The sequence below is a fragment of the Anomaloglossus baeobatrachus genome, chromosome 4, assembly GCF_048569485.1.
Source record: "Anomaloglossus baeobatrachus isolate aAnoBae1 chromosome 4, aAnoBae1.hap1, whole genome shotgun sequence".
NCBI classification, from domain to species: Eukaryota; Metazoa; Chordata; class Amphibia; order Anura; family Aromobatidae; genus Anomaloglossus; species Anomaloglossus baeobatrachus.
The window spans coordinates 589,715,400-589,733,497 of NC_134356.1; the positions used below are offsets into that span (position 1 = coordinate 589,715,400).

Here is an 18,098-nt window from a genome sequence, read left to right on the forward strand (position 1 = left end):
GCGAGGGGGGGGAGAGAGCGAGGGAGGAGGAGGAGAGAGCGAGGGAGGAGGGGAGAGAGCGAGGGAGGAGGGGAGAGAGCGAGGGAGGAGGGGAGAGAGCGAGGGAGGAGGAGGAGGGGAGAGAGCGAGGGAGGAGGAGGAGGGGAGAGAGCGAGGGAGGAGGAGGGGAGAGGGAGGAGGGAGGAGAGAGCGAGGGAGGAGGAGGGGAGAGAGGGGAGACGGGAGAAAGCGAGGGAGGAGGAGGGGAGAGAGGGGAGACGGGAGAGAGCGAGGGAGGAGGAGGGGAGAGCGAGGGAGGAGGAGGGGAGGAGGGGGGGGGGAGAGAGAGCGAGGGGGGAGAGAGAGCGAGGGAGGAGGAGGGGAGAGGGAGGAGGAGGAGAGAGCGAGGGAGGAGGAGGGGAGAGAGGGGAGACGGGAGAAAGCGAGGGAGGAGGAGGGGAGAGAGGGGAGACGGGAGAAAGCGAGGGAGGAGGAGGGGAGAGAGGGGAGACGGGAGAGAGCGAGGGAGGAGGAGGGGAGAGCGAGGGAGGAGGAGGGGAGGAGGGGGGGGGGGGAGAGAGAGCGAGGGGGGAGAGAGAGCGAGGGGGGAGAGAGAGCGAGGGGGAGGAGGGGGGGGGGAGAGAGAGCGAGGGGGAGGAGGGGGGGGAGAGAGAGCGAGGGGGAGGAGGGGGGGGGAGAGAGAGCGAGGGGGAGGAGGGGGGGGGAGAGAGAGCGAGGGGGGAGGAGGGGGGGAGAGAGAGCGAGGGGGGAGGAGGGGGGAGAGAGAGCGAGGGGGGGGGGAGAGCGAGGGGGGGGGGAGGGGAAGGGAATGAGAGAGGGAAAAGGGGGGGCGAAAGGAAGGGAGAGAGTGAGGAGGGGAAGAATGAGGAAAGAGTGGGAGAGGAGAGGGGGGAGGCAAAAGGGAGGGTAATGGAGGAGAAAGCAAAAGGGGGGAAGGAGAGAGGAAGGGAGAGATAAATAGAGTGAAAGAGAGGGGGGAGGGAAAGTGAGGGAGGGAATGGAGAGATAAGAGGCAAAGCTAGGGGTAAAGGGGAGAGAGAGATAGTGGAGGGGGGGAAAGGAGAGGCGGAGAAGGAGAGCAAGAGAAGAGAGGTGAAAAAGGGGAGAGAGGAGGCAAGCGAAAATGAGAGAAAGAGAAGGAGGGGAAGGAAAGGAGAGAAGTGGAAGTGAGAGGGAGGAGGGAAGGGAGGGTAATGGAGAGTGAGTAAACGAAAGGGTGGGAGAGAGAGAAATGAAGTGAGAGCGGGAAGAGGAGTGAGGGGTAGGCAATGGAGAGATAGAAGTGAAGCTAGGGTGGAAGGGGGAGAGCGAGGGAAAGGGGGAGAGAGGAAGGGAGGGGGAGACAAAAGGGAGGTGGACAAGGCGAGCAAGAGGATGGAGGAGAGGGGGTGAAAAAGGGAAAGACGGGGGGGAGTGAAAAGGAGGGAGAGAGTGAGAAGAGGATGAGGGAGAGAGAAGGAGGGAAAGGAGAGGAGGGAAGTGAAAGGGAGGGAGAGGAGGGGAAGGGAGGGTAATGGAGAGGGAGGAAGCCAAAAGGGTGGGGTAGAGGGAAAGGAGAGAGAAATGGAGTGAGAGAGAGCAGGGAGAGGAGAAAGTGGAAGCAAGAGAGGGAGGGAAGGAGGAGGGTAAGTGGAGAAGTTGAGCTAGAGCAGGGGTGGGGAACCTTTTTAACTGCCGGGGGCCATTTGGAATTTCCTACTAACCTTTGGGGGGCCGCACAACATTATCAACTTGAAAAATAACCCAGCTATATTTGGTCAAACGATTAAATAACTCACCCCGTTCTGTGGAGGCAGGAGCTGCTTCTGTTTGGTGTGACTGTGATGTTCGGTGATATTGATCATCTTGTTTCTCACAGCTGCTTTTCCAGGTTTGTCTCGGTCTGGAGATGCTGGGGGCATATAGATCACAGGAGGGGCTGGGGTGCATAAATTACAGGAGACACTGGAAGCACACATCACAGGAGGGGCTGGGGCATATACATCAGTAGGGGGGCATGGACAGCCTTGGCTGTGGCACAGACAGCACTAGTGGCAGCACGGACAGCACTAGGTGCAGCACAGACAGCACTAGGTGGCAGCACAGACAGCACTAGGTGGCAGCACAGACAGCACTAGGTGGCAGCACGGACTGCACTAGGTGGCAGCACGGACTGCACTAGGTGGCAGCACGGACTGCACTAGGTGGCAGCACGGACTGCACTAGGTGGCAGCACGGACTGCACTAGGTGGCAGCACGGACTGCACTAGGAGGCAGCACGGACTGCACTAGGAGGCATCACTAGGGAGACAGAGAAGTCTGGGGGAGCATAGACATCAACAGGAGGGCACAGACTGGGGGGGCATAGAAAGCAGTGGGAGGGTACAGACAGCAGTAGAAAGTTCAGAGCACTGGGGGTGGTACATATTTACTGAGGGGTGGCACACAGCACTGGGGAGCACGGACAGCATAAGGGGGCACAGACAGCACTGACCGTGGCATGGACAGCACTGGTGGCAGCATGGACAGCATTAAGTGGTGCGGACAGCACTGGGGGGGCATAGACATCACCCAAGGGGTACAGACAGCACTAGGGGAGCACACACAGTACTAGGGGGTACACACTGTACTAGGGGTGTACTCAACATTAGGGGGTACACACAGCATTAGGGGATACACACAGCACTGGGAGGGACACAGCACGATGGGGTACACACAGCATTGAGGGGTACACACAGCACGAGGGAATACACAGCACTTAGCGGGGGGGGGGGGGCAGCGATGGGTTGCGTACTCACAGTGAGGGGGAGGAGGAGTCACAGACACAGCAGGTCCGGGAGGCTGGTAAATCTGCTGCAGCTCTTCTGTGACATGTCGCAGCGTGCTGCTTACCCCGTCCACCAGAGCACACAATAGCACAGGCCGGGGGTTAAGCCTAGAATGTGTGGGCTGCAGTCAGTCCTGGAAGTCAAGGATCTGGATAGAGCCCGTACATTCTAGCATCTACCCTCAAGGCATCAGGCAGTGAGATTTAAAGGGCCGGCGGCCGGGAAAAGCGCGGCTGCTTCCAGAGCACAGCGGTCCCTGGGAATGTGCCTGGGGGCCGCATAAAAAGTCGTCACGGGCCGTATACGGCCCGCGGGCCGGAGGTTCCCCACCCCTGAGCTAGAGGATGGAGGAGAAGGGGATAGATGGAGGAATAGCGAGGGGAAGATGGGGAGAGAAACTCCGTCTTCAGTGTGTGAGTGACACTGTGTGTACAGGTTATACTGTGCAGGATATAGTGCTCTGGATTACCAGGTTTGGTGACAGGACATCAGAAGAGAGGAAAAAAAATAGGTGGGAAGTGCCCACGAGAAAAATGTTCCCCATAGAAGTCATAATACAGAGCTCCCCTACAGAATCTCCCACCAGTGTGTGACCTCCCCACAGCTCCGCGTACACCGGGGTCTGCTCACCAGACCCCTTTACATAGAATCCCTTATTACAGACCTTAAACCAGACCCATACTGTATAATCGTAAAATCAAAATCCTCCTGTACTCAGACCCTAAAGCAGAACCCCTCGTACATAAACCACTCAAGCAGTGTATATTCAATGAAGGTTAATTACCTGCTCCGGAAGTGACTGCGCGACCTGGAAGCAGCTTGCCGCCATGACAGATCTTCGTAAGTAGATCGCACGCACTCCTATCTTTTTATCCCTTCTGCAACATTTTTAAATTTTGGTTTCTGATCCCCATAGACTTATACGGGGACTGGATTCTGGATCGAAATCGGGTTTTTAAAAAAAAGATAACCAGGACCGGCGGGTCCCTGTTATCTGTGAGTCCGCCCATATCTAATAAGACCCTAAACAAGAAGCTATCTTCTTCACAGAAGCCAGACAAGAATTGTACATAAAGCCTAGGCCAGAGCCCCTTCCTTAAAGACCCCAGTCCAGAACCCTCTCTGTAATCAAACCAGAACCCTCCTTACATATAGAACAGAATATATACAGAACCTCCTCCATACCGACCCTAGACTACAGGCCAAACACCAAAGCACCACTTCAGCGCTGAAGAAAAAAAACCCACAAAAACGCTGGACAGGTGCTTTAAGCACACCCTAGACCAGAACCGTCGATTTACAGATACAGCACCATAACAGACCTCAATCCAGAACCTCCTACAGCATATACAGATCCCAGAGATAGTGAACATGGATGTGAGCATCTGACACCAGATTCTACAGCTTGTGTGTGAGATCTCCTTGTCTCTGAAAGTCTTACTTAATTCCAGGAGAGGTAACAAGTTTATGTGTGACAGATTTTATATATATATATATATATATATATATATATATATATATATATATATATATATAGCATATGTTTATATTTTACATTCTAAAAATTAACAAAAAAAATTAAATTTGGCCTATGCCAAATCTTGGGCACCTTCCATGGTATCTAGTAGCACCACCTTTGACAGCTTGTAAATGCTTTTTGTAAAAAACTGTTTTTACTGTGATAATAACCAAACCTAATGAAAATCCTTTACATAAGAAGTTTTAACATTTGTCAATAAATTGGACGTTTTATACAAGGAATATTTATCTCTGGAATTTCTCCTTTACATTTACCTGTTTGAAGCCTGGACCTGAGCAGCTCCGAGCAGACTTTTCCTTGCGGTGCAGCTGTCTAATCAACTGGTGAGCTGTGTTTCCCATTCCCCTCTCCTCGTGTAACCCTCCCTTCTGAGCACCACAATGTGCCTAAACCACAGTTAACATCTACATGTTTGGCATTATTGTAGTTAGGAGAGCCCACTTAATTTACGAGGTGTGTTTCTCCAGAAGCACGAGCTGGCATAAATGTACGGGCAATACAATGTACAATTTTTAATTCTGCAGCATTCACTGTTTGACACCATGGGTGTTTTCCAGAGACTAAATCATTCCTATACCCATGGATGAATTCCCAGAGGACTGTAATTTCCAAAATTTGGTCACTTGGGGGGGTTTCTGTTGTTCTGGCACTTAAAGGCTCTGCAAATGAACTCCATAAACTATTCTAGGAAAATTTGTGCTCCAAAAATCAAATGGCGTTTCTTCCCTCCCAAGCCCTGCAGTGCAGCCAAACAGTACTGTACAGTCACATATAGGGTATTGCTATGACCAGGAAAAATTGTCACACATTATGAGGCCTTTTTTACCTATTCTTCTTGTGAAATTTGGAAATCTGGGGTTAAAACAACATTTTAGTGGTAAAAATTGAATTATTTCTTCTTCACCGCCCAACAGTATAAGATTTTGTGACACACATGTGGTGTCAATATGCTCACTGCTCCCCTAGACAAATTAATTGAGGGGTACAGTTTGTAAAATGGGGTCACTTGTGGGAGGATTCTGCTGTTCTGGCACCTCGGTGGCTCTGTCAAGGTGGCATGGCACCCGCAAACTAAATTTTAACTGAAATATGGCCCTTCTTTACTTTGCACTGTGTCTCAAAAGTAGTTTTTGACCACATATGTAGTATTGGCACACTTAGGAGAAATTGCAGGACAAATTGTACAGTGCATTTTAATCTGTCATCCTTGTGAAAAGGAAACATTGAGGGGTAAAGCAACATTTTTGTGATATTTTTTTGGTTTTTATTTTTACGGCTCAACTTTATAAAATTCTGTGATGCACCTGGTGGTTCAAGGTGCTCACCAAACATCTAGATAAATTGATTGAGCGGTCTAACTTCCAAAATGGTGTCACTTGTGGGGGAGCTCCACTGTTTAAGCACATCAGAGGCTCTTTAAATGCAACATGGTCTACGCTAATGATTCCAGCTAATTTTACATTCAAGCATTGAAATGGTGCTCCCCTTCCGAGCACTGCTGTGTGCCAAAATAGTAGATGTCCACCACATATGGAGTTTTGACATACTCAAGAGAAATTGCACAAGCTGTATGGTGCATTTTGTCCTGATACTCTTGAGAGAATGAAAGATTTGAGATTAAAGCAACATTTTTATGGTGAAACTGTATTTTTTCCTTTTCATGGCTCAATGTTGCAAAATTCTGTGAAGCACCTGATTGGTGAATGTGCTCCCAAAACAGCTAGATAAATTCCTTAAGTGGTCTAGTTTCTAAAATAGGGTAACGTGTGGGGGAGCTCCACTGTTTAGGCACCTAAGGGTATCTCCAAAAGCAACATGATATCTGCTGATGATTCCAGCTAATTTTGAGTTCAAAAAGACAAATGGCGCTCCTTCCCTTCTGAGCTTTACTGTGCGCCCAAACAGTAGATTTCCAACACATATGAGGTCCTGTTGTACTAAAAATTGCACAACAAATTGTATGGTGCATTTCCTCTTGTTAACCTTGAAAAATGCAAAATTTGGGGCTAACGTAACATTTTTGTGGGAAAATTTTCATTTTTTCCTTCCACATTGCTTTAGTTTCTGTGAAGCATCTGAAGGGTTAATAAACTTCTTGGATGAGGTTTTAAGCAGCATGCGGTGTGTAGTTTTCAGAATGGGGTCACTTTTGGGTATTTTTTGTCACCTAGGCCTCTCAAAGTCACTTCATAACAAAAAAAAGTTATGTTTCAGAAATTGCACTGATGTAAAGTAGACATGTGGGAAATGTTATTTACTATCTATTTATATTTTTAACATTTTCGCTAAAATTTTTGATATTTTCACAAACGCAAAAAATATTGTCTTAAATTTAGCGCAGTGATAAACTACAATATGTCTCAAAAAAAAATTCTTAAAATCACTGGGATCTGTTGAAGCGTTCTAAAGTTATAACCTCATAAAGTGACACTGGTCAGAATTGAGAAAAAAAAAATGGCCTGGTCAGGAAGATGAAAACAGGCTCAGATGTGAAGGGGTTAACACACTTCTTCCCCATTCACATCGGAGACCTTGTAACACTAATGAGTCACATGACACCAGGGAGGGAAAATGGCTTATTACTCACAATTTTCACTATTTCACTTATGGGGTGTACTCACTTTTGTTGCCAGCGGTTTAGACATTAATGGCTGTGTTTTGGGTTATTTAGAGGGCATGAAATTTACACTGTTATTAGAGTTGGGCGGATCCGGAATGTAAAACCACGCGGTTTCAAAGTTTCCCGGGTGTCGGACCCTGGCCCGGGATTCCAGCTGTTTGATCCGGATCTGGCATTCGAAAAGTTAAGAAAAATAAAGAAAATAAGAAGGAAGCGAGTGCTTCATACTTACCTAGGCTCTGTCCTGGCTGTATGCTTCTCCTGCAGCCTCCGCTCATCATTGCTTGTCCATATGCACTCAGCACTGCTTTCCCCGCCTACCGGCCGATATGGCCTCTGTGATTGGTTGCAGTCAGATGTGCCCCCAGCCTGTGTGACCGTGTCTGACTACAATCAGTCATTGTGACTCATTGATTCTCCGAAGCGCACAGCGAGTGGTAATGCTCTATGACCGCTCGCTGTGACAGAGATGTAGCAGAGTAGCAGAGCTGGAATCTTTGTGGGACCTCATGTGGATTATGTTGGACCTGCAGGGGTGTGTTGGGCTTAATAAAGTGGTGAAAGAGGGAGGTTTTTGTATTTTATTCCAAATAAAGGATTTTTTCGATGTCTGTGTTTATTTACTGTCACTTACAGATTAGTAACAGGGTGTCATAGACGCTGCCATTACTAATCCAGGACTTTGTGGCTGCTGTGGGCTGCCATTATCTCCTTATTACCCCTATTGCCACCGCACCAGGGCAATTGGAAGAGCAAGGTAAAACTCTGGAATTGTCACATATAATGGATTCCTGGCAGCTGTAGGCTGGACCTCCCCAGCCTGAGAATACAGCCCCAGCTGTCAGCTTTATCTTGGCTAGGTATCAAAATTGGGGCACCACACGTCGTTTTTTTAAAATGATTTATTTAAATAATAATAATAATAATAAAAAAAAAAAAAAAAAAGCTGCACACGTTTCCTGACAGGAGCGTGCATCTGCATGTATGTATATCTTTGCAGATGCGCGCTCCTGTCAGGAGAGTGTGTGGCTGCCAGGTGATGTGATGCAAGACTCACGCAAATGTGTGACACCTGGGCCGTGTAACTGTGGGCTTTATCTGTGCTAGTATCAGAATACGGGGACCCTGCACCAATTGTTTTATTTATTTATTTTTATACCACAATGCACACCAGCAGGCTTTCCCTGCTCATTGGCCATCCTGGTGCCTGTGATTGGTTGCAGTCAGCTGCCACTCAAGGTAGAGGTGTGTCTAAGTGCAACCAATTATACACGCTGGTGGGAGGGGAAGCAGTGAATATTCAATGAGGGTTAATTGTCGGCTCCACAGAATGCTTGACCTGGAAGCAACTTGCTTCCATGACAGATCTTCAGTGAGTACGCCGCACGCACTCCTATCCCCCTATCTCTTCTACCAACATATTTAATCTTCAGATTCTGGTTCCCATAGACTTATATGGCTACCAGATTCCAGAATGGATCCGTTTTTTTTTTTATAAATTTAGCAGGGACCTGCTGGTTTTGGTTCTCTGTGAGTTTGCCCAGCTCTAACTTATACAAGCTGTACACTGACTACTGTACATTGTATCAAAGTGTCCGATTGTCAGTGTTGTCCCATAAAAATATTTAATAAAAAGTTTACAAAAATTGGAGGGGTGTTGTTACAAGGGGGACCCGGGGAAGCGTGCCAAGATGGGAAATGGACAGCTTCCGCCGGTCAAGGTCCACTGTGCGGTGTAAGGGACCGCTGCTATGGTGGGTGAAGAGTGAGCGGGTTGCTGCTAGCGATCGTCTGGAATGTCACAGACGATCTATGTACACCGGTCTGCCCTAACCCGTGAGGGTTGTATGGCACAGATCTCACGGCTCGGTGTATCTGTTGCACGGGGAAGCATAGAGGTGCCCACGCACGTGTGCCAGTGGAAGTCACGAGAATATGGCACGAGGGTAGCACAGAGGTGCCCACGCACGTGTGCTTTCAATAACCAGGTGAGTCCGGTGGAGACTTGAAGAGCTCACCTGGGACAGGAACACGGCCTGTTGAAGGGGATACTGCCGGAGCAGCAAGGCAGGAACACAGCCTGCAAACCAGGTACTGCCTAAGCAGCAAGGGCCAAGCCCACAAAAGACAGTAATGCCTGAGCAGTGGCGTGGCAGCACGCTACCAGACATCCAAACATAGAAGGACAGTCGCACTCCACCATGATGGCAGGGGGAGCTTTTAAGGAGGTGTAGCTCCACCCAAGGGCGGGCGCGAGGTGGAGATGACGGACTTGACCCAATCAGGGTCCACGACGTCCCAGCCTGGCCAGTCAGGATTCACCACGTCACCAGCCTTGTCATCAAGCCGTGTGACGTCAGTGGGCGAATCAGGACCCACCACGCATTGCACATGCTCACCCTCCTGCCTCTGGGAAATAGAGGCGGGATCCTCGGTCTCACAATGTGCAGAGATAACAGGAGTCTCACTGCTTCCCTGAGCAGCAAACCTCTGCACATTGTGCAACCTCGCAGACCTTCGGGGCTGCTGAGCAGGAGGACCCGTGGCAGGCCAGGAATGGGAGACCGCTTCACTCCTTGTAACAGGAGAACCACTAGGTGTCACCCTTCTGCTGCCTCTCTGAGAAGGTATCTCCTGCACACTGCGCAGTCTGGCAGACCTTCGGCGCTGCTGAGCAGGAGCGCTCGTGGCAGGCAAGGAATGGGAGACTGCCTCAGTCCTTGCCTCAGGAGAGCCACGAGGTGTAACAGGGTGTACTTGCTTTTGTGATATACTGTATATGATTGCCTATTTGATGCTGACACCTACAGAAAAACAGTGCCAGATTTGAGTCTACGTCTTGCAGTCCCAGGCGTCTGCCGAATAGTCCTTACTACTACCATAACTCCTTGACATCTCCTCCTTCTAGTATAGAAAGAAAGGATAAATAGGGGTGTTTAGGGGAGCAGTAACAATTGCTGTATCGCACATAGCGAGCTGCATAGTTTGACCCTTTTTCTTTTCCAGGTGTGAAGTATGACAACTTGCTCATCAATTACATATACATCGCAATAAATTAGAATATCATCAAAAAGTTAATTTATTTCAGTATTTCAATACAAAAAGGAAAAGGCATAAATTATATAGAGTCATTACACACAGAGTGATCTATTACAAGTGTTTATTTCTGTTAATGTTGATGATTATGGCTTACAGCCAATGAAAACCCAAAAGTCATTATCTCAGAAAATTAGAATATTATATAAGACCAACTGAAAAATAATTTTAAACTCAGGAATGTTGGCGTCTACTGAAAAGTCTGTACAGTAAATGTCTCAATACTTGATCGGGCTCCTTTTGCATGAATTACTGCATCAATGCGGCGTGGCATGGAGGCGATCAGCCTGTGGCACTGCTGAGGTGTTATGGAAGCCCAGGTTGCTTTGATAGCAGCCTTCAGCTCATCCGCATTGTTGGGTCTGGTGTCCCTAATCTTCCTCTTGACAATACCCCATAGATTCTCTCTGGGGTTTAGGTCAGGTGAGTTTGTTGGCCAATCAAGCACAATGATCCTGTGGTTATTAAACCAGGTATTGGTACTTTTGGCAGTGTGGACAGGTGCCAAGTCTGGCTGGAAAATGAAATTTCCATCTCCAAAAAGCTTGTCGGCAGAGGAAAGCATGAGGTGCTCTAAAAATTCCTGGTATATGGGTGCTATGACTTTGATCTTGATAAAACACAGTGGACCTACACCAGCAGATGACATGGCTCCCCAAACCATCACTGATTGTGGAAACCTCACACTAGACCTCAAGCAGCTTGGATTGTGGCCTCTCCACTCTTCCTCCAGACTCTGGGACCGCGATTTCCAAATTAAATGCAAAATTTACTTTCATCTGAAAACAACACCTTGGACCACTGAGCAACAGTCCAGTTCCTTTTCTCCTTGGCCCAGGTAAGACGCTTCTGGCGTTGTCTAATGGTCATGAGTGGCTTGACACAAGGAATGTGATAGTTGTAGCTCATGTCCTGGACACGTCTGTGTGTGGTGGCTCTTGAACCACTGACTCCAGCAGCAGTCCACTCCTTGTGAATCTCACACAAATTTTTGAATGGTCTTTTCTTAACAATCCTATCAAGGCTGTGGTTATCCCGGTTGCTTGTGCACCTTTTTCTACCACACTTTTTCCTTCCACTCAACTTTCCATTAATATATTTGGATACAGCACTCTGTGAACAGCCAGCTTCTTTAGCAATGACCTTTTGCGGCTTACCCTCCTTGTAGAGTATATCAATGACTGCCTTCTGGACATCTGTCAAGTCAGCAGTCTTCCCCATGATTGTGTAGCCTACTGAATCAGACTAAGGGACCATTTTAAATGCTTAGGAAGCCTTTGCAGGTGTTTTGAGGTAATTATTCTAATTTTTTGAGATAATGACTTTTGGGTTTTCATAGGCTGTAAGGGGGCCTTTGTACACTATGACATCACAAGCCGATGCTGCGATGCCGAGTGCGATAGTTCCCGCCCCCGTCGCAGCTGCGATATCTTGTGATAGCTGCCGTAGTGAACATTATCGCTACGGCAGCTTCACACGCACTTACCTGCCCAGCGACGTCGCTCTGGCCGGCGACCCGCCTCCTTCCTAAGGGGGCGGGTCGTGTGGCGTCACAGCGACTTCATACACAGCGATGTGTGCTGCCGCAGGAACGAGGAACAACTTCGTACCGTAGCTGCAGCCAAAATAATGAAAATGACCGACACTACACCGATCATACGATACCGACGCTTTTGCGCTCAGTAATCGTAGTTAACCCCTTCACGACCATGGACGGATCTTTCCGTCATGGATCGTGTCCCGGTAAGCCCCGCCCCCTGCCGCGGGCAGGCGGCGTGGATCGGCACACATATCAGCTGTTTTCAACAGCTGACATGTGTGCTTACATGTTCCGAGTGGAATCGCATTCCACCCGGAACATTAACCCCTTAGATCTCGCTGCCAAAGTCTGGCAGCGAGATCTATATGCGCGCGGCCATGTTTTTTACTTACCGCCGCCCCCTCCGGACGTCACGTGAGTGGTCATGTGACGTTCGGTGGTTCCCATCGTAGCACAGGGTCATGTGATGACGCCTGCTGCTATGAAGTTTCACTTTCATTCTTCCTCGGTACGGAGCAGAGGAAAAAAGAAAGTGACTGACTATTTCTGCTGTTTACAGCGGTATAGCTGTGATCAGCAGATAGCGATCAGCAATCGGATTGCTGATCGCTATAGCCCCCTAGGGGGACTAGTAAAATAAAATAAAAAAAGTAAAAAAACAGTTTTAAAAAATTAAAAAAAAAACAAAAAACCTAAAAGTTCAAATCACCCCCCTTTCCCCCTATTGAAAATTAAAGGGTTAAAAAATAAATAAATATACACATATTTGGTATCGCCGCGTTCAGAAATGCCCGATCTATCGAAATATAAAATCAATTAATCTGATTGGTAAACGGCGTAGTGGCAAAAAAATTCCAAACGCCAAAATTACGTTTTTTTGGTCGCCGCAAGTTTTACGCAAAATGCAATAACAGGCGATCAAAACGTAGCATCTGCGCAAAAATGCTACCATTAGAAACATCAGCTCGAGACGCAAAAAATAAGCCGTCACTGAGTCATAGATCCCAAAAAATAAGAACGCTACGTGTTTCGGAAAATGGCGCAAAACGTGCGCCACTTTTATTGGACAAACTTGTGAATTTTTTTTAACCCCTTAGATACAAGTAAATCTATACATGTTTGGTGTCTACAAACTCGCACCGACCTCAGACATCATACCCACACATCAGTTTTACCATATAGTGAACACCGTGAATAAAACATCCCAAAAACTATTGTGCCATCACACTTTTTTTGCAATTTTTCCACACTTGGAATTTTTTTGCTGTTTTCCAGTACACCATATGGTAAAACGTATGGTTTCATTTAAAAGTACAACTTGTCCCGCAAAAAACAAGCCCTCATATGGCAAGATTGACGGAAAAATAAAAAAGATACGGCTCTCGGAAGAAGGGGAGCAAAAAACAAAAACGCAAAAACGGAAAGTGCCCCGGGGCTGAAGGGGTTAAAACGATTTACACACTATGATGTCGAGAGCGACGCCGGATGTGCGTCACTTTCGATTTGACCCCACCGACATCGCACCTGCAATGTCGTAGTGTGCAAAGTACCCCTAAGTCATAATCAACAACAATTACAGAAATAAACACCTAAAATAGATCCCTCTGTGCGGAATGACTCTATATAATATAGACGTTTCCCTTTTTGTATTGAATTAATGTAATAAATTGACGTTTTGATGATATTCTAATTTATTGAGATACAAACCCTAATCCATCTACAGGTGTAACAGTAAGAACATCTGTGGACATGAAATGCAACCAAGCGCTGCCCTCTCCTGGTCAACAAGGGTTTAGTTGAGCACAGTATATGCAGAGTTGTACTGAGTAAGCAAAAAGCAGCGCTGACTGGTGTAAAAATGTCTTTATCTAAAAGGAGCACTGTGCGCAGTAGTTCTTATCTGGAGAGACACAGACACCGTCATTCCTGCCAGCCTAGCAGGTGTAAAGAGTAGCTGTCTGCTCTCCTACTGTGTCTGGATTGTTACATACTTTTATTTCCCTGTAGTATAACAGACCTGCAGCATCTTTCTTTGGATCTCTGTGTTTTGTCATTCCTCTGATATTCCTTCAAGAAATTTATAAATAAATCGACCAATGGGTATTCCCAAATGGCGGTCTATACCTGTTAATAAGAATTCTTAGGGTATGTGCGCACGTTGCTTTTTACCTGCTTTTTACCTGCTTTTTTGCTGCTTTTTCTTCTGCGCTGTTTAATGCCAAAATGGATGTGTTCTTCTATTCAAGCAAAGTCTATGGGAATTTGGGTTTCTTGTTCACACTATGTTGTTCAAAATGCTGCCTTTTTGAGGCCGAACTTTGGTCAAAAACTCAGCTTTTCAAAGAAGCAACATGTCAATTGTTTTTGCCATTTGGGTTTTGCACTGCAAAGCTGAGTTTTTGTCCAAATTTCTGCCACAAAAAGGCAGCATTTTGAACAACATAGTGTGAACAAGAAACCCAAATTCCCATAGACTTTGCTTGAATAGAAGAACACATCCATTTTGGCATTAAACAGCGCAGAAGAAAAAGCAGCAAAAAAGCAGGTAAAAAGCAACGTGCGCACATACCCTTATAGATTCACCTAATTGACAGGCAGACTCTGGAGTTTTGCAGAAACTTCGCTGATTCTGACACTCCACCTGATGGTTTCTCTGGTGTCTGGGATCAACACAGGCAGACTCGGGCATTGACCTGCTGTGTGCTGACTCATAGGCAGGCTAGGAAGAGTTAATCTCTGCTAGTCTGTTTGTTAGGCTCCTTTGATCATATGTGGTGGGGAGACCTTAGGCTACATGCGCACGCTGCTTTTTTTTCGTGTTCACAAAATGCAGCCAAAACTGCAGCCAAAACTGCAGCCAAAACTGCACCGTGTCAGAGAGAGCCTGGAAATGTCACAAAAAATGTAGGTGCTTTTTTGGTGCATTTTTGCTGCTTTTTTGGTGCGTTTTTGGCTGCAGTTTTGTCAACAATTGTTTCATGTATTTTTTCAGTTCAAACAAGCCCATAAAGCTTGTTGAATTGAAGAAAAAAAAAAATGATGTCATTTCCTTCTTCTACCTCTTCCACCTCATTCACCATTTTGGAAGCAAACTGTGTGGAATATAACAGGGAGAAAATGCCCAGCAATACTCCAGTAACGCTCCGCAGGCCATATCGAAACCTTTTATTAATTGTATTATTGATGTTATTGCGTCGTCGCAGACGCCAACAGGTAAGCATTTTCTTTAAAAATAATGTATTTTTTGATTGTTTTGATCTTTTGTGCATTAAACTTTTTTTTCTGTAAAGGCAATACGGAAGAAAATGTGGATTCATCCATTAGTAATGGAACGAGAGGAGAAAGGACATTTTTATGTGTTGTATAGAGATTTACGGAGGTAAGTTAACCAGTGTATTTAACCAAATAGCCCCTCTGATGTATCTAGTACCCAGTGTCTCTGTATGTCTTTTTATTATCCATAAATAGTGGTGTAGAATACTGGAGGCGTTTCCTACACAATTTATTAGCCGGTTTTATGTAAACAAAATATTTTATCACCACAAAACATCTATATATATAATTGCCTTATTCTGTACGTCTGTCTTGCTCCAAAATTGCGTTATTAGTGACAACCGTCGCATTGTCTGCTCCGCCCGGCCCCGCCACCCGCACACATTGGCCACTCAGCCCCACCCCCTGCACACTTTGGTAGCTCGGCCCCGCCCCCCGCACACATTGGCCACTCAGCCCCACCCCCTGCACACTTTGGTAGCTCGGCCCCGCCCCCCGCACACATTGGGCGCCTATACACCTCCCCCCCAGGACTACTCCACCTATTATAGTCCTCCCCCCCCCAGCACTACTCCACCTATTATAGTCCTCTCTCCCCAGGACTACTCCTCCTATTATACTCCTCTCCCCCCAGGACTACTCCTCCTATTATACTCCTCTCCCCCCAGGACTACTCCTCCTATTATACTCCTCTCCCCCCAGGACTACTCCTCCTATTATACTCCTCTCCCCCCAGGACTACTCCTCCTATTATACTCCTCACCCCCCAGGACTACTCCTCCTATTATACTCCACTCCCCCCAGGACTACTCTTCCTATTATACTCCTCTCCCCCCAGGACTACTCCTCCTATTATACTCCTCTCCCCCCAGGACTACTCCTCCTATTATACTCCTCTCCCCCCAGGACTACTCCTCCTATTATACTCCTCTCCCCCCAGGACTACTCCTCCTATTATACTCCTCACCCCCCAGGACTACTCCTCCTATTATACTCCACTCCCCCCAGGACTACTCCTCCTATTATACTCCACTCCCCCCAGGACTACTCCACCTATTATACTCCTCTCCTCCCAGGACTACTCTTCCTATTATACTCCTCTCTCCCCATGACTACTCCTCCTTTTATACTCCTCTCTGAGTGGTGCGCAGCATGGAGGATGGAGTATGATGGGTGGTGCGCAGCATGGGAGATGAAGCACGATGGGGAGTGCGCAGCATGGGTGATGGAGCACGATGGGGGTGCACACCTCCCCTCAAAACACACACTGTCACACACGCACTGCACAACACTCACACACTGGGAACCACAAACACCGCCCTACACAGACACCCAAACACACAGACAACATCGCACACACACAACACCCAACACACAAACACCATGGCACACACAAATATACGCACTCACCGCGCAACACACACCCACACACACTGCACAAAATATACCTCCCCAAAACACACATGCACCCACACACACACCCATACACACACAAACCGCGCAACACACACATCACCTCAGACACACAGCACTCCAAAAACAACGCAACATACACAATGCAACACAAACACCGCTCTCACACCCCCCCACACCCAGACAACACCCAGAACATATACAGCGTCCTACACAAACACTTGGCAACTACACAACAAAAATCATACTTTAACTACACAGTAAATTCTAGAATACCCGATGCGTTAGAATCGGTCCACCATTTAGTAGTCTATAACGTTCCATGACATATATTTTTATTTAACACACAGCCTTTCTACATTACTCTCTTGATGTATCTATGTATGTGTGTATTAATATTAGGGTTTTTTTTGCGGTAGATATCCAGATAAATTCATTGGATTTTGTCGCCTTACAATTGAGGAGTTTGATCGATTGTTGCCGATGCTGTCACCTTGTCTGACATATTCAAACACGATAATGCGAAAGGCAATCTCTGCTGAGGAAAGGCTGCTCATTACCTTGCGGTAAGTATATATGAAATTGGCTTTTTACATTTATTTAAAAAAAAACAACAAAAAAAACCTATGTATTAAAATACGTATGAGTAATTATGCACCTGTATTGGGTTAACATGAATTATAATACAGTATATTTGCTTATTTTATACAAATAAGACATGTAGACACCATGCATTGTATATGTTTTTGAAATTAGCCTTTTTTTCTAACTGTCTTTTCTTCTATTTTGCAGATTTTTGGCCACAGGAGAGAGCTATGCATCCCTGCACCTTCAATTTCGAGTTGGTATATCCACCATTTCCGAAATTGTGAGGTGCACATGCAGCGTGATCTGGCAGAAGTTGCAGCCCATTGTGATGCCTTCCCCAACCGAGGAGACTTGGCTGCAAGTCGCAGCAGGCTTTCAGTCTGTGGCCAACTTCCCAAACTGCTTAGGTGCCGTTGATGGCAAACACGTAAGAGTTCAGCAGCCACCACATTCAGGATCACGCTTCTTTAATTATAAGAAGTATTTCTCCGTGGTCCTTATGGCGGTGGCTGATGCACATTACAAGTTTATAGCCATCGACGTTGGTGCTTATGGCAGTACAGGGGATTCTCGGGTGTTGAGAACATCACAGATTGGTCTGCAAATTCTTCAAGATTGCGGAACGCTCCCAGCCCCACGACCTTTGCCGGGTTCCACAGATCCAGTCCCCTTTGTGATGGTATCGGATGAGGCATTTCCTTTACTGCCTAACCTGCTGCGCCCATACCCACGGAGAGGACTGAATCCCCGGCGGAGGATTTTTAATTATCGGCTGAGTCGTGCACGCAGATATGTGGAGTGCACCTTCGGAATCATGACTAGTCAGTGGAGGGTATTTCACACACCTATACAGTTAGAAACAGCAACTGTTGACGCGGTTTTTAAAGCATGCTGTGTTCTCCATAACTATTGTCGGGCATCCTGCTCAGAGGTAGTTGAGGAGACACAGCAGCCAGCATTACATCCTGTGATGAACGTCCATCAAGGACGGCCATCAAGCACCGCTGTATGTGTGAGAGATACCTACGCTGACTACTTCATGAGTCCTGAAGGTGCCGTGCACTGGCAATACTCCTGTGTCGGTAATGTGCAGCCTAACCAGCAGAGACCAGTGGACCACAATTGAAAAGTCTCGGTGATGTCCTAACCAGCAGAGACCAGTGGACCACAATTGAAAAGTCTCGGTGATGTCCTAACCAGCAGAGACCAGTGGACCACAAT

The 18,098-nt window shown here is 47.0% G+C and overlaps 1 protein-coding gene across 1 annotated transcript in view; it reads right to left on the minus strand.

Moving 5' to 3' along the window:
• The window catches only part of LOC142302695 (MOB kinase activator 1A), a 79,629-nt gene extending 66,275 nt beyond the window's left edge, over nt 1-13,354 (minus strand). Inside the window, exon 1 of the mRNA XM_075343803.1 lies at nt 13,311-13,354. Coding sequence (XP_075199918.1) covers nt 13,311-13,354 — 44 coding nt within the window. The remainder of the gene's footprint in view (nt 1-13,310) is intronic.
• Nucleotides 13,355-18,098: the final 4,744 nt, after the last annotated feature.